This window comes from Cydia fagiglandana, chromosome 13 (assembly GCF_963556715.1).
Source record: "Cydia fagiglandana chromosome 13, ilCydFagi1.1, whole genome shotgun sequence".
In the NCBI taxonomy this organism is placed as follows: domain Eukaryota; kingdom Metazoa; phylum Arthropoda; class Insecta; order Lepidoptera; family Tortricidae; genus Cydia; species Cydia fagiglandana.
In genome coordinates, this window is record NC_085944.1 from 19,338,955 (window position 1) to 19,356,222 (window position 17,268).

A 17,268-nucleotide genomic window follows, 5' to 3' on the forward strand; every position below is an offset into this window, starting at 1 on the left:
CCCCGGCTGAATCAATATTCACCTTGCGTTGGAACGTCACATATCTTTACTATTTCAAATCTAGTGAATCTATAATTCATTTCCCGAATCGCGCCGTGTGTCACCATCCATCCAAATGTCACCTTTAGTCGTAACAAGCGTAATGTCATTATTACCGATGTCACAGACAGCGTAGATAGATCGTAACGTGTGAAGATATCATTTTAATGACGTGTCGTTTCATGGAGACGACAGATATCTGCGTACGTTTTCGGATAATGCCCGGCTGGTGATAAATGATGAGTTTGACGACTGATTTTATTAAGATAAAACCACACTGGGAAGGTTTCGTAATGTCTGAAAAGCGATAAAAAGCTGCTTGAGTGGCGACCCTAATGATATACTCAAACTATGGTGTACTTCCGTTTGGGCCAAATACTTTTCGCTAAATTACACTTCTTAACAAACAACGAAGCGCCGGAGGCTTCGGCCTGGATCCGGCCCGGTCTAGCGTGAGTCATCCTTAATCAGCCGCCTTCCGGCTTAAAAAAGAAGGCATCAGTGGTAGATTCCCTATCAATCAGATTGGAACTCAAAGCCCAGCGAATGACTCTAACGATCCTAATCCACGATAACGAATCTGTAACACGTCGCGTCTTATGTTCAATTTGGGGAGTAAAGTACCAAAATCAAATGGACGCCTAACAATGTCCCGTTGATGGCAGGTTTTTAACCCCCGATACGAGGGTAGTTATATGTTTGACGCCAACATAAAATAGATTTTTTATAGCGTACGGTTTTTTTTTGTTTATTATTTAATACCTAGTTATGGAAGTTGAGTAGATGACATTCGTAAAACTATTTCGTCATCTACAACACAAATTATTAAGAATAAGATATTGATGATATTGATCTTCTTAATTCTTAGTATAAGTATGTTTAACTCATGTAAGTGAATTGTAATATTCTTATGAGTAATAAAATTTATTTAAACCTATCTTAGTGTGGGTTTAGGCACAGAATAAAATAATAGTACTAGGTACTTAAGACTCACTCTCAAACAAAACGCGTCTGTTACGATCGGCCGCTAGGTGACCACAGCGCCACGCACGGCTTATGGCTATAGCCACCAAAATTGGTGTGGAACAGATGTACTTTTAGCTACCTGTAGCAAAGCGACGAAATCGCGAAGTGACCCACGCCTGGGTTAGATCGATTTGTGTAAAATTGTACCTACCATAATATTTATACATTTCAATAACAGCAAGTGTAGAGCAGCACAGCATAATACTAATTAATATTTGCCAAACTGCACACGAACTGCATAGTCTTTTGTTCTCTATGTACAGGGTGCAACAATATTGGGCAAATAAGGCAAGTTGGGCTCACACACGCTCGAGAGTGAGTTAGCGCCGAGTTTGCTTGACGAACACTCTCGATGGTCTTATGTTTGTAATAGAGTTCTTGTGTCGTATTCGCAGTCGTTAGAAGACGCTTGAACGTACTGTTTAGTAAAGATAAAAGTTAGAGACGATCAAAACATATATGAATAATTATAGTCACTGCCCTATTCGAATTTTAGGATGCGTCAAATATTACGTCTAGACACGATATGGATTAGATATGTCAGTGTCAAAAGTGACGTTTTTGTTTGAAGAAACGTCACTACTAAAGTTCGAATCGGGCCGTCAGTTGCAGGGATAGTTGGGTTGGGTGTCCCCCTGCAAACAAATTTCTAAACAGGGGGTCAGTTATTTCTGCAACGGACTGTAAATCATTCACGCAACACATATGTTATGTGGGAGTATCCATATAAAGCTATTATTTAAATAAGTTTATTTTATCAAAAATGTCATTTTTGATGAAAGATTTTATCGTTGACCTCCTGCTTCATAGCAGGGTCACTAGCGACTAGGCTAGGAGCCCATAATATCATTCGTACCACGTCAAGCGCAATCATCTTCTTCTTTTATTCCTTTCCGCGCGTCCCCTTATAGCCTATACTCCTAACTCATTAGATTCAATGACTAGACGAAGTCACGTGAACGTCGTCTCTCCGTCTACAAAGCATTACGGCAGTCACGATCCGTTTGATCTCAATATCCCAACGTGATTTTAGCTCCGACTTTTCAGGAAAAAGGAACTTGGAACTCCAATTCTCTTTGATAACTATCAAGGAGAATTTGACTTACAAATCGGTGTCGATTTGACCTAAATTTGTTATAACACGACCGTTAGGCCAAGAGGTAAATTCAAACTTACATTTTGGCATCAAATTTGTGGGCCACTGATTCTGTGAAGTTATTTACATATCTGAAAAATAAATGAAGAGAAATTAATTTAAAATATAGTCATATTCATGCAGCATTTGCTCTTGATTAAAATTCAGCATATAGCTGATAAAATCTAGAAGCCTATCTATGCGTGGGAGTGCAGAAGCACGACCATTTCGTGGCTTAAGTATATGTTAAGTTGTGTTACGTGTTGTTTTCTTCTTTTTATTTTCCCTCGAATAAACGCTCTATGTTCTACTCTATTCTAAGTGTGGCTAGAAAACATGTTTTCTAATCTCATGAGAATTCTAGTCTCATGAGACGTAAAAGGCACAAGCGCCAAGCCTGGTCTCAAATCCAGAGTCTCAACAAACTCGAAATTCGTACATGCGACATATGCGGCAAGAAGTGCCGTGCAGCAATAGGCTTGTATAATAATAATAATAATAAACCCGCGGGGGCAGCTTGTGGCGAGCTGACGGTGAGTGGCGACACCGCGGACCCCTATTCCAGAGGGCCCTGTCATCTGGCCCTCGCCTCTGTGCTTGCCTTGATTGGCCGGCCAGAGTGGAGTCGCAAGAGCGGGACCTATGCTCCAGGTTGGAAGTGTAAAATGTCATAACGCCGGCGGCCTGCTGAACGGATCACCGGGATCTGGCTACCGCAGACTCACCTCTCGACAACCTTACAGCCGCTCCGAAGTGTTGCCCTATTGTCGCACTGTGCGTGCGGCCGTTGTAGGGCCCACTAAATGAGTAGGCGAGTCACCACCTGTCTTACACAATTTTGAGACTGATTGTCACGGCAGGTGTCCGCTAGTCTCTCCCATAGCCCATTATCCAGTCCATCCAACGTTCAAATCTATAGCCCATGACCTTAGTTCCCATCGCAGCACAAAAGTGCTGCACTGCAATAGTCTTTGCACCTGGCGGGGACCATCTCCGGATGTATCACATTGTGCGTTCGGGGATGGTATCCGCCATGTGTATCCCTTGCTTTTAGATTAAAGTGTCTTAAAGGGCCTCTGCGCTGTTGGCTCCGGCCCCACGTACGCCTCCCAAAGGTCCGGGACCCCATGGTCCCGAGATATGGAAAAGACATACAAATAATAATAAATCAGTTTATTTAAGACATCATAGGTCCAACACATCGCATTACAAATTACATAGGATTAAATTACAATTTCCATAGGATTAACAATAAAATAATAAACAATAAAAATTTTGAAATATTTGAACATTCCTGACATTTATAAAAATAAAATAACGAAATCACATTTAAAATATAAAATTGTTCAGTTAAAAATAATAAGTTACTTAAATTAGAATAAATTCATTAAAATATTGTAAAATCATAATAAAATAAATAAATATTGTATAGCCATAAGCTGAATTACATTGGCCGTCTCAACCGTTCTCGACACAGCGTTGCAACCTTCATCCGTCAGGGATACAGTGGCCATTAATGATTGATGGCGATGTCTAAAAATTGAAAGTCCCCTCAAAAGAAATAGCAGTACAGGTAAAGGAAAGTCTTCATGTCATATGAGTTGGCGTCATGTGGCGGCGCTCTAACTACGTTTCCTTGTTTGGCTGTGCTACGTGACGAGAATACACGAGTCGTGCATGTCGTGTCGAGGCTTGTGAGCCTGTCACTGAAATATAAATTTGTGCTGAAATTACGGAGACTACTGGGGAATGGGAACTTCGCTCCGCGCCGCCGTCGTGACCGCACGCATACTTCGTACTGCGAAGCCGTGTGTGTCACGAATAACATCTTGGCGGCCCCCAACACCTGAGCACCTGGGCCCCCCTACACCTGAGCACCATCGACGCAGCGGACTCACCTCCCAACCCGATGCCTGCCACCTTCATCTGCGAGCACCATCGACGCAGCGGACTCACCTCCCAACCCGATGGCTCCTCCATCAAATACAAGCACCATCGACGCAGCGGACTCACCTCCCGATCCCGATGGCGCCTACATCTACAGACACCACCGCCGTGGCGGGCCACCACACCCGTGCGGCCGTGAACTCTACTACTCTACAGCTTCAGACACCATCGCCGTTCGGACCAGATGCGCCGCTCGCCCTTGACCACACACCTCTAGCACCTCAGCCGGAGCGGGCCACACCACCCGCACGACTACAACTTCAGACACCATCGCCGTAGCGGACCTAACCGCCCGCACGACCTTGATCGACCACCACAGCTCCATCTCCTGCAGCACCAGCGCGTCTGCCAGCAACATGGACGCACAGAAACTCACCTCACAACAGAAGCACTGTCATCCATAAAATGATGACGTTTGACCTCCCCACGAGGTGGGGAGCGACCCGATACAGCCGTCACAGCCGGAAGGCGGATACGGCCACGCATACCTCCTGCGAGGTATCGCATGACATCCATCCGGAGACTACTGGAAACACGAAGAATCACAAAGGAGACTATTTTTTTATTATGCACTGCAAATTTAGGAATCGCTCGGATTCAGACTACGCCAGCAATTAAATACTGCTGCAGTATTGTAGATTACAGTGCAATAACTAAATGATGTCGCGAGCGAGAAGTACGAGAGACTGACAACATTTAAATATTATCTTGATATAACAACGTAATTTGGAATTGGCTAACAGCTTAATAAAGTAGGTACCTAGGTACCTAATATTTCAAACTAAACTCATACTCGTACGCTACAATGAGTTCTAAAACGCCAATTCCAGACTAACTCGAGTGGAACCTGAAGTAAGTTAATAAGTTCCCAAGAGCAATAACTTAAATTAACGCGCCGAGTTCGAGTGAAGGTGAATATGGTCCGAATGTTGTTCACCACATTCCCCGTCGAATAAACTGGGTACTATTCCACCTCTTTATAATGAAAGTTCATGATATGACCATTATCAATTTATCATAAAACAAGAATTAGATTATTTTATTAATATATCTTGATTTGTGTTATTTTCAGCTTGGTATTAGAAACTTCACTATTTATTAATTTTTCAACTGAAATAACCTGAATATAACCGGTCAAACAACTTTGTTAGTAGAAGAAGGCGGAAAATACAAATTTTCAATGGGACCATACATTACCCTTCGCGACTATATTTTTTAAATTTGCCACTTTTTTGTTTTGACGGAAAAGACTTGACAGACTATAGATATCACGTTCGAAGAGTACTCAAAACGAAATAATATTTTGAGTGTTAAAAAACGTCACTTTCTAGCATGAAATATATTTAATAAACGGATCTCAGAAACTTCTGAACGGCAAGAAAAATGTCATGCCTCTGTAGTTCATTGGCTTCATGCACATCGTTGGGAACTCAGACGCAAACATAGCGCAGAGTTATTAAAACAGGGGATTCCTGCAATACATACAGTCACGGATCGGTTACTTAGATGGAGCAAGTAACGTGACTCCAAAGCACCATATTTTTTTCGATTTATATTGTGTCTCCTTAACATAACATAACATGTATAATCCAAATCAAAATCAATCAAACTAATGCGAGGAGTACCACAAGGTTCCTCCTGGGCCCAGTCTTTTTTGTGCTTTACACCAGCTTTACACTAACGGCCTGATACAATTCATAAGCAAAGAAATTCCGGATATCAGCCGAATAGTTTTTGCAGATGATAACAATGCAATTGTAAGCGCTAGTTAGAGGCCTTGGTCAATCAATTATTTATTCACGTGTCATTTTTGTAAGTTTATATGCTGTTTTTGTTAAACAATTATCCAATGCTCACAGTGTAGTAGTATAAATACGTAAAAGAAATCCGATGATTAGTGTTTTTAAACATAAAACGGAATCTACGCGCGGTAATCCAAGGCTAAAGGATTCTTTTGAGCTAAAGATCTAATTTCCCGACGGGGTTAAACCACTGCCAAGGAAAAACGCCCCAACGATATTCTAGTTTCCATTGTACTTAATCTCTTTTTCCTTTGAACTATAGAAGGTAATAAAAGAACGCATCGCATTTCTCTGAAAACTATTACGGTATAAATTACGGTAATATTTATAAAGGAATCTGTAGGGTTAAAAGAGCTGTCCTCGAATTGAGTATTTTTAGAACCTGGCGGATTTCTAATTCATCTAGTTAATATAATTATACTTTATTTAGTTTTTGTATGTCATGATTTTTGAGAAATTTATTAAATATATATTATAGGTCGCTACTTTGTTATCTAACTCTTAAATGGACCCGATTCCTCAGAGCGCAAATAGTTGAAATTATAGCTAAGCAATTCAAAACGAGGGTAAAGTCAAAGGTTATGTGTTAAACCTTTTTATTACCTTTTTTGTAATAAGAACATCCATGGTTTTTTGATTTGTATTTTTATATTCATATGTTTTTTATAAGTGTCATTCTTTCCAATATTCTCTTTGTGTGAACGTGTTTTCTATTTATTAAATTATTTCAATAAGTATATTCCACGGATTTTACTCCTATATTAATAGGTTATGAGTGCCCGTACTACGCTGCGAAATAAGTTTAATAAGTACGAGAAATATGGATTCTCCATCGACGTCTACACATACTCATCATATAACGTTCTCGAAGCTACACGGAAGCAAGAACTTCAATAACTGGTTATTCAGTATTCAGTGTTTGCTCACCGATCAAGGACTCTGGGAGGTCTGTACAAAAAAAGACGAATTGACAGACCCCGCAGAAAAGCAAAAAGACGCTCGTGCTCGAGCAAAGATATGCCTGTCCTGCAACGAAAACGTGTATCCGGTAATAAGGTCAGCTAAAACTGCGTATGAAACACTGCAATGCCTAAAAAAGGCTTATGCAGATAGCGGCCTGACAAGAAGACTGGCTTTGATGAGGAAGTTACTATCCAATAAATATGATGGTAACATGGAAGAATATGTGAACAAATCGTTGGCTACGCAACAGGAACTCCAAAGCATTGGCGCGTCAGTCGAGGACGAGTTTCTGGCTATCGTGATGCTCGCCGGCCTGCCAGAAGAGTTTAAGCCATTAGTGATGACCCTGGAACACGCTAACATCGCTAAGATAACATCGGAACACGTCGTGACGGCTCTACTAAAGGAAGATTCTCGTGCCGTCAGCGCTGCATCCGGCAGTACCCAGCCTGCACCTGTCAAACAAGGACCAGCAAACGTGCTGCAAGCCCGCTCGTCGAAGACGAAATCTAAATTATTTTGTAAATATTGCAAAAAGTTAGGGCATGTAGTTTCTGAGTGTAGGAAGAATAAGAACAAGAATGATTCGACGACCAAATCATTTAATACATCTGAATTCACGCTTTCATCTTGTTTCCCTCTCATTCCCCCTACAGCCACAGGTTCTCAGGACTGGTATATTGATTCTGGAGCGACTTCTCACATGAGCAACCGTAGAGATTGGTTCTCCGCCATGTCACCCCACATGATGCCCATCACCGTCGCAAACAATGACCAGATTTCAAGCCATGGAAAAGGTACTGTAAATATGTATATATCTGACAATGTAAATAGTATTAGTGACGTGTTGTACATCCCTGGCCTAGCCACTAATCTTCTATCGGTTTACAAATTAACCGATAAAGGTTACGATGTTTTGTTTACATCAAAAGGCGCGAGTATCATTCCCGAGAATGGCTGTCAAGTGACGAAACCTGTCATTGCCACAGGCTCTATACATAAAGGTATGTTTAGACTTGATGTCAGTTCAAATAATACTCCTCACGCACTTTGCACTGGCACCAAGGAGTCCGCAATGCTTTGGCATAGACGTCTTTCTCATATAAATGCCAAAACTTTAAACATTCTCAAAAATAAGCACATTGGCGTTGACTTTCAAAAAGGTTTGCATGAACCATGTGTTCCGTGCCTACAAGGCAAACTTTCTAAGAAACCTTTTTACAAGTCTACGAGTAGGTCAAATTGCGTATTGGAACTCATTCATTCCGACCTATGCGGTCCAATGAGTACGCAATCATTTGGCGGAGCTCTATACTTACTTACCTTTACGGATGACTTTAGTCGAAAAACCTTCGGCTATCTTTTGAAAAGAAAAGATGAGGTCTTCGGTAAGTTCGTAGAGTTTAAGCATCTAGTAGAGAACCAAACGGGGCAGAAGATCAAGGTCCTGAGATCAGACAATGGAGGCGAGTATGTCAACCATGATCTGTCCACGTTCCTGAAGGAGAACGGGATTGTCCATCAGACCACAGTTCCGTACAACCCTGAGATGAACGGGATCTCGGAACGCGCAAATCGCACGATCATTGAAAAGGCGAGATGCATGCTCCAGGACTCGCAGCTGCCGAAAGCATATTGGGGAGAAGCGGTAAACACGGCGATTTACATCAAAAATCACGTGCCAACGCAAGCCCTGAAGAACCGTATTCCGGAGGAGATTTGGTCCGGTAAAAAGGTAAACCTGTCACACTTCAAAGTCTTTGGCTGTGAAGCTCATGTTCTTGTACCAAAAGAAAAACGTACAAAGCTTGACGCCAAGACTCAGAAATGCATCTTCGTAGGCTACGCGACGGAAAGCAAAGCTTACCGTCTCGTCAATCCCCAAAACCCCCGAACGATTATTATCGCTAGAGACGTAGTCTTCATAGAAGACAAGCTCAAGGCAGATCCCACCCCAAATCCCATCACCACCGAGTTGGAACCTCCGTCTCAACCAACACAACAAGTCCTAGTCCCAATTTCTGATCCTGATCCAACATCACAGTACCATATACAGCTTGATGTCCAGCCTGAATCTTTAGTTCCAGACCAACCTGAACCTGCGCTCGCCGAACCTGAGATGGAATGTCGTGAGAACCCTGAACCAGCAGAAGCAGTACCCGTTCCCGAAGAAGAACCGGAGCGCAGATATCCTGCTAGGGACAGACGACCTCCTGAGCGATACATACAGGTTTGCGCAGTCAACATGACGTCTGATCTGGAACCTGAGACATTTAAGGAAGTTTCAGACCATCCGCAAAAGCAAGAATGGCTTGAAGCGATGAAAGCTGAGTATGAGTCTCTCCAAAAACATAGAACTTGGATTATTGTTGATAGACCCAAGGATCGAAAGACGACAAAGTGCAAGTGGGTCTTTAAACTAAAAAAGGACACAAGTGGACAGGTTGTAAAGTATAAAGCCAGACTTGTAGCCAAAGGGTTTACCCAGGTTGCAGGAGTAGACTACGGAGAAACTTTTTCGCCCGTAGCAAGGTTATCATCTGTACGGCTACTAATGGCATATGCGGCGGAACTTAACTGTCAAGTTGACCACCTCGACGTAGAAACTGCTTTTTTGAATGGTGATTTGGAAGAGGAAATTTATATGGAACAGCCTGAAGGTTTCTCTACCGATTCGAAGAATAAAGTCTGTTTATTGAAGAAGTCTCTTTATGGCTTGAAGCAAGCTCCACGTCAGTGGAATAAGAAAGTGTGCGAAGCTATGGCCACCTTATCGCTTACACAAGCATCAACGGAACACTGCATGTACTACACGAGACATGACAACGATTTTCTAGTTGTAGCAGTATTCGTCGACGACTTTTTCATTCTGTCAAACAGCGAAACATTGAAAACCAACTTTAAAAACGACCTCAAGAAATTGTTTACGGTCAAGGATCTGGGACCTGTCAAAGACTGCCTCGGAATGAGGGTTTCCCAGAACAAAGGTCGTATAACCCTTGATCAGTCACACTATATTGACAAACTTTTAGAAAAATATAATATGACGGATGCCATCACCGTCACTACACCGATGGAACCTGGCATAAAGCTAACCCTTCCCACGCAGGAAGAAGAAATTGACGTTCCCTACAGGGAACTTATCGGCTCGCTAATGTATATAGCAATTGGAACTCGGCCCGATATTGCACATACAGTCTCGTACCTATCCCAATTCAATACACATTACGGGGGGGTACACTGGAAAGCCGCAAAAAGGGTTCTCAGATACCTCAAAGGTACAAAGGACATGAGGTTAACTTACACGCGAAATGGTCATAACAACGTCGTGGGATATTCGGATGCCGACTTTGGAAACAGCATCATTGACCGAAGGTCCTATACTGGATATGTCTTTCTGGTGAGTGGAGGGCCAATCTCTTGGGAAGCTCGCAAGCAACGTACAGTCGCCCTTTCAACAACAGAGGCTGAGTATATGGCGTTAGCTGAAGCCTGCAAGGAGGCCATTTACCTAAAAACGCTCATCCAGGAAGTATTTAATATCGCTCATCCCATGATCATTCATTCAGACAATCAGAGTTCCATCAAACTTGCACATAATAGCACTTATCACGCCCGCACCAAGCACATCGACATCAAACATCACTTCATTCGTGACGCACTATCACACCATAATCTACATCTAAGGTTCATTCCCACTAATGATATGGTCGCCGACATTTTAACCAAACCTTTGGCTAAAATAAAACATTTTAAGTGTACAAATGCTTTAGGTTTAGGTTAGGTTTAGGTGTACATAGTAGGTATTAGTGTGTGTATAGTCAGTGATAGTTAGATTGTATATACAGGGTGATTTTTTTGTGCTCTATTTTATTATGTGTACAGTTTACTTTGATATGTCTATATACACTTATGTTCAATATGAATATATACAGGATGTTCATATTACGGGGGGGTGTTAAACCTTTTTATTACCTTTTTTGTAATAAGAACATCCATGGTTTTTTGATTTGTATTTTTATATTCATATGTTTTTTATAAGTGTCATTCTTTCCAATATTCTCTTTGTGTGAACGTGTTTTCTATTTATTAAATTATTTCAATAAGTATATTCCACGGATTTTACTCCTATATTAATATTATGTCCATTATTTTACACGTGCCCAAATTAAGAGTGAAGGGATATTCTTAGGTAAGTGGATTTCTCCAGAAACTTCCTGCATCGCACATCTAAACTGTTGAATGAACTGTCGCCCTTAGAATTTCAGCACCAATAAAACCTCTAAACCTTCAAGAAAAGGATGTACATCCATCTTAAAGGCAACGCATTTACAACCTTTCCAGAGTACGGATGTCCACAGTAATTGTTTACAGGCGATTCGTCTCCTAGCCTGCTTCCAATATCCTCCTCAGCCATACAAATGAATAATCCAAAATTTGCCACTGCATTTGAACCTATACTGTAAGAAAGAGTTGATTATGCTTTGTATAAAAATTGAAAATAAATGCAACTCTGTTCCAATTGGATAATATATGATTTCAATTTCATCGAACTGAATAAGTATTATAGGCAGGACCTTGGGCCTTTCGAGCAAAACATAATAACTAAAAACCTTCCATTAATTCCAGATGACGTCGACACAACGACGGAATGGTTCCTCGCGAACTGCTCGTGGACGGACGCGGTGTCGTGGGGCTGCAACGGCACCAGCGCCAACGTCACAGACTCCAACGTCACGTCGCTCGTCCTCATGGCGGTCACCTCCGTGGTGTTGGCGGGGGTCATCCTCGCCACTATAGTTGGTAAGTTATCAGTGTAGTGCTGTCTCTGTCAGTGTCAGTATATGTGCCATAAGTGAACGTCATTAGGACGGAATGGTTCCTCGCGAACTGCTCGTGGACGGACGCGGTGGCGTGGGGCTGCAACGGCACCAGCGCCAACGTCACAGGCTCCAACGTCACAGGCTCCAACGTCACGTCGCTCGTCCTCATGGCGGTCACCTCCGTGGTGCTGGCGGGGGTCATCCTCGCCACTATAGTTGGTGAGTTATCAGTGTAGTGCTGTATCTGTCAGTGTCATAGTGCCATAAGTGAACGACGCTAGGACGGAATGGTTCCTCGCGAAGTGCTCGTGGACGGACGCGGTGGCGTGGGGCTGCAACGGCACCAGCGCCAACGTCACAGACTCCAACGTCACGTCGCTCGTCCTCATGGCGGTCACCTCCGTGGTGCTGGCGGGGGTCATCCTCGCCACTATAGTTGGTAAGTTATCACTTATCAGTAACATAGTGTTAACCCTGTCACTCTTTACTTTTTGCGCGAAGCGGCTATTGCACTAATAGTTCCGAAGCAATAATATAGTGCTATCTCTTTTTTTTACAGAAATATACGTATGAATATTTTTACACGAATTAAAAATAATTGGTGACATATGTGACATGTTTAATGGAACGTCATGTTATTTTAATTCGTCGTTTTTAACGTTGGATCGGTGCTGGCTATAAGTCTACGAGTATTTTTTTCAACTATGAAGTATTATTGCCCGTAGGAATTTTCAATTAATTTTGTTCTTGCATAAAAAAACTCTTCTGAACCGTACAATCTCAAATCTGCAATCCGGCGCTCTACCATACAGGTTGGATCGTTAACAGGTATCTAGGCGAGAGATTGTACGGACGCAACATATTTCTATTTCGCCTATTCCGAAACACGAATTCCGATGCTTTTATGTTTTATTTTGCCAGCAATCAAAATATGCGGGCTCACTGATTAACAAAACAACATAAACGTGTTTGTAAACATTGTACGAACAAAACATTATTTTGTAGTTGACTGGCTTTATTTCTAATCAAGTATATGAATGTTGGCAATGGCGGTTGGCGCACAGCCAGATAGGTACTGAATGGCCACGATACAGATATTTTGTACGGTCAGCAGCGTGGCTCGCGATATTTGTTACAGATAAATACGTTCCGTGTTGCTGACAGTATCTGTGTTAGGCATTTAAAACTGTACAGATATAGGGAATTAGCTCCCATGACTTTCTCCGCGTATTTAAAAGTCTATAGGGGATGAATTTCGCAACTAAATATCCATTCTTATTGTTGTCTGTCAAGGTGCAGGGGGCAATTTAGACTGCGGGATGATTTAAACTCATCGAAATATCATCCATGTTTTACATTATCAACTAGAGAACCATATAGGTATACATATAGACAGCGAAAAAGATGTGTTGTGTGCGTTTTGTGTGACTCCAGTTAATATGAGCTGAAATTCCTATTTTCCCGAAACCGCATCGTAAAATTGTGCAAAATAACTTTGTTACATAACTCCAATATTGGAAGACTACAGTAACAAGAGTCAACGTAATGGCCACCAGTATTTCACAAAACCAAGAACCTTCATAGCGTAAAATGAAGCAGCGGCCGGGAAATGGTCGCGTTAGAGCTTTTCTTCGTATAATAGTAGTTTCCGGATCGGCAGATCGAGAAACAGCAATCTTCGGTGATTACTTCTTGTTGTGTTCTTCTGTACATTTTTGCCACTAAATGTAACAAATTGATAATTGACAGTGTTTCGGCCTTTACCTTACCGAACACTACACAGCACACACACACACACACACACACACACACACACACACACACACACACACACACACACACACACACACACACACACACACACACACACACACACTGCTACATTAGTACACCACAATCGTTCGATGAGTGGTGACGGGGGAGTCGCGTGCACCCGAGCTGCATACATCGCTGTCATCGCATTGTTAGTAGCTCAGTACACGGCATAGACTAGGAATCCTCTAGACCGAGTTTAGAGCAATTATTTCATGCAACCGATGATGCCAAAGATGCGGCGGTGCGCGGGAGGTGGTGAGCGAAGTCCCGTGCCGTGATTGGTCCGTTCAAAGACACGGACGTCACACAAAGACACTTTCGACTCGAACATAAAGTGAAATTACCGTATGCGTGGCAGGGGGGGGTAGCGCGACTATGCTCAGTCTGCTGGAGGATGGTTTGTCTGTGGTACACAGCAAAGACCGTCGGACCACTGTTACTTTTTACACTGTGACTGCACAGTGATGCTACATTTATTAAAATCGAGAAACATTTACATTTAGAAATCGGCTAAATACTACATAAGTTATCTAAGTACTAATATTTGCCTTCAATTGTTTAAAATTATAATTGAACTACCTTAAAGGGAGGTCCCTTTGTAAAATTACACAGGCATACACACATGTCTAGTCTATTGTAATTATTCGCGATCAAATTAATGTCTTTTGAACTAGCTAGGTATCTAAATTAGGTATGTACATCACACACTTCCCAATTATCTGTTTCCGACAGTACACGCGAACTATTTAGAATCTGTGTCTAACGTGCCTATTTGGTAATTATTACGCAAAACTTCATCAGAACGTTATGAATTTAATATACACATGAGCAGTCAAAATGGAATTGTTATGAATTTACCAAAGTATTGACTGAACATAAATTAATAGGAATGCATTTAAGTTGAAAATGCTCAGGAACTTCCTTTTTTGAACCACATCGGAGCTTTGCATGCATATCTTTTTAATCTCATTTTGTGGTCATTGGCAGTAAACTACTCGATTATACCTAATTTGTTTAAAGTCTGTCTAACAACTTTGTCAGTAGAAAAGGGCGCGAAATTCAAATTTTCTATGGGACAATAACCCTTCGCGCCTTCGTTTTTGGAATTTGCCGATTTTTCTACTGACGGAAATGGCTCGACTATGTACCTATCCACTAGCCGCCTACGAATCAAAGCATGCCAAGACAAATGCGATTTTAATAAAGGATTCAAAACTCAATGGAACAGGAGACCTTTTTATAGGCCGCTGGGCAGCTAAATTGTATAGCAGCAATAGTAAATATTTATAAGATATCAAAACCGATAATAGTGGTTAAAAGTCACTTGATACTCATAAAAGGAAAACTACGACTTCTTCCAATTCTAGAGACAAACTATTACTTGTCCATGAAACAATGACCCGTAATTAACAATACATAGTTTTAAACTACAGCGAATGAACTAATAGACCAATTCGAACGTTTTTAATATCAGAATGACATCAAACTATTAGTTTCATTCAGTTATCGGACATTTCGCTTTTACTCGTCCGTAAAACGTCGTCGTCGTCGTTTTTTTCGTCGTTCGCGGGCGAGACGCACGATAACCTAAATTTTAATAACATGATTCAAGTATCATTCTGATGTCAGTGTACGGTCGAATTGGCCTCCAGACTTCGCAGTTCAGATCTAATTAATTCAATTCTAGATTCACACATCGTTTTCGGTCTTGCAGAGTTGGTGAACTTGTTAGCTCTCTTGAAATACGAGTGACTTCTTGCAATCTGTTAATGCGGAATATCGATGAAACTTGTCTTTGTGTAGTTAAAATGGCAGTGTAGTTCTTAATGCATGCAATGTTAAGAGCAAAAGTTATCCGTGATCTAAACTCGTTGTCCCATCAGATTCGCTTCTAAAAGTTTTAAAATTTACTAGATACTTAAGCTTAAGAGGCCATTTGAGGGAGGATATTGTTTCATCATCATCATCATCATCTCAGCCATAAGACGTCCACTGCTGAACATAGGCCTCCCCCCTTGGACCTCCATTCGTACCGGTTGGAAGCGACCCGCATCCAGCGTCTTCCGGCGGCCTTAACAAGGTCGTCTGTCCATCTTATGGGTGGATGTCCTACGCTGCGCTTGCTAGTCCGTGGTCTCCACTCGAGCACTTTTCGACCCCATCGGCCATCTTCTCTGCGCGCAATGTGGCCTTCCCATTGCCACTTCAGCTTGCTAATCCGTTGATATTATTTACTTTTATTTAAATGCCTAAAGATACAGACTATAGTCAGTCCCACACTACACCAGGCTTAGCACGAGTGTATTTGAATCACACACGTTCGATTCTTGAAAACAACCTAGGCACCTACATTATTTTAACCTATCCAAGGAAATATTCCCAGTTTACTCAAAAAACCCTTTTTCAATTGCAAGTGACCGAAACACCGAATTGCATTCGCCAAGCCAAACACTATCGAATCATATTCGCGTTCGACATCAAGCGTACCCATCCATTTGCCGCCGTAAACCGCTCTAGATAGAGTAGGTCAAGTTGCTCTACGTAGAGCTCTGACTGTAGACTACCTCGCATAGATCCCGCATTATGAACTTGCGGTAAACATATTAGAAGTAGAATTGTACACAGGTTCACATAAAGTTTATAGAAAATAAATAGAGGTACAAAGGCGAACCCCTATAAAGGATATCTTCCAGCTAACGTTCGAGTAGATAGTACTTGCACTTTTAATTCGTAAGTACAGACAGGGAGCTAAAACACTTAATTGCATCATAAGCAATTGTACAAGACAACAACAGCATAAAGCACAATATTATGATGTTTACCCATTGAACCATTGCACCATGTTTAATGCAACTAAATAAAATGAAATGAAATTAATTATTGTGGATAATATAATCAAATATATCACTTACCCAGTTGCACTCTTGCTCTTGTATGGTAAATTATTTACTAATTATGTTAATTATTGGTTGAAACTTTAACATAACTAGTTGACTGGTAGAGAATGCCTTATGGCATTAAGTCCGCCTTTTGTACTATAAGATTTTTCTTTTGTGCAATAAAGATTAAATAAATAAATAAATAAATATTTACAAATCGATGTAAAAGTAAATTTACAAAACGAGGGCCAATGTGTTGTGCTTTTACATATGCTCGATCTAGTGACCGTCATCTGTGACTCTGTAGCAGTAGCACTCGATTCCGCCTAATATGTCAAACGGAGGCTAACTTTGACACTTTGTGATGGTATTCTCAATTCGTATCACGGGTGACTATGGCGGGAACTCGCCGGAACCATTCGGAAATAGGATTTTCTCGCAATTTAATACCAATCCAAAAATACCATAGTTCTTAGGATTTCGCTCTAGAGTCTAGATATATATACAAGATGGATAATTGGACATTCTCTAAGGATCAGATGGAAGTCACCTTCGTCACAATTAGACTTTTTTTGGCACTGGGTTACGCCAATTCTTGGAATTAGGATACCCAGCTGACATCAGATACTTTGGTAGAACAGTGGGAAAAACCAGAAAAACTAAATTACAGCTCCGTCTTAATATAATAATATGTACTGGAAAAGAAGCAAATGCATATCACGGCAAAATCTCATCAGCACCAAATGTATATTTAACCAAAGTCTCGATATTGTATAAAAAATACCAACTCCGGGAGGCCTATGCGAAATTTGTCAATCTTGACTTGTTATTGTTGTGAT

General features: G+C 41.4%; 1 protein-coding gene across 1 annotated transcript in view; it reads left to right on the forward strand.

The window, feature by feature from the left end:
- LOC134670401 (5-hydroxytryptamine receptor) overlaps positions 1 to 17,268 on the forward strand; it is a 181,365-nt gene that overhangs the window by 134,852 nt on the left and 29,245 nt on the right. The window contains exon 3 of the mRNA XM_063528242.1: positions 11,542 to 11,715. Within this exon, the coding sequence (XP_063384312.1) occupies positions 11,542 to 11,715 (174 nt within the window). The remainder of the gene's footprint in view (positions 1 to 11,541; positions 11,716 to 17,268) is intronic.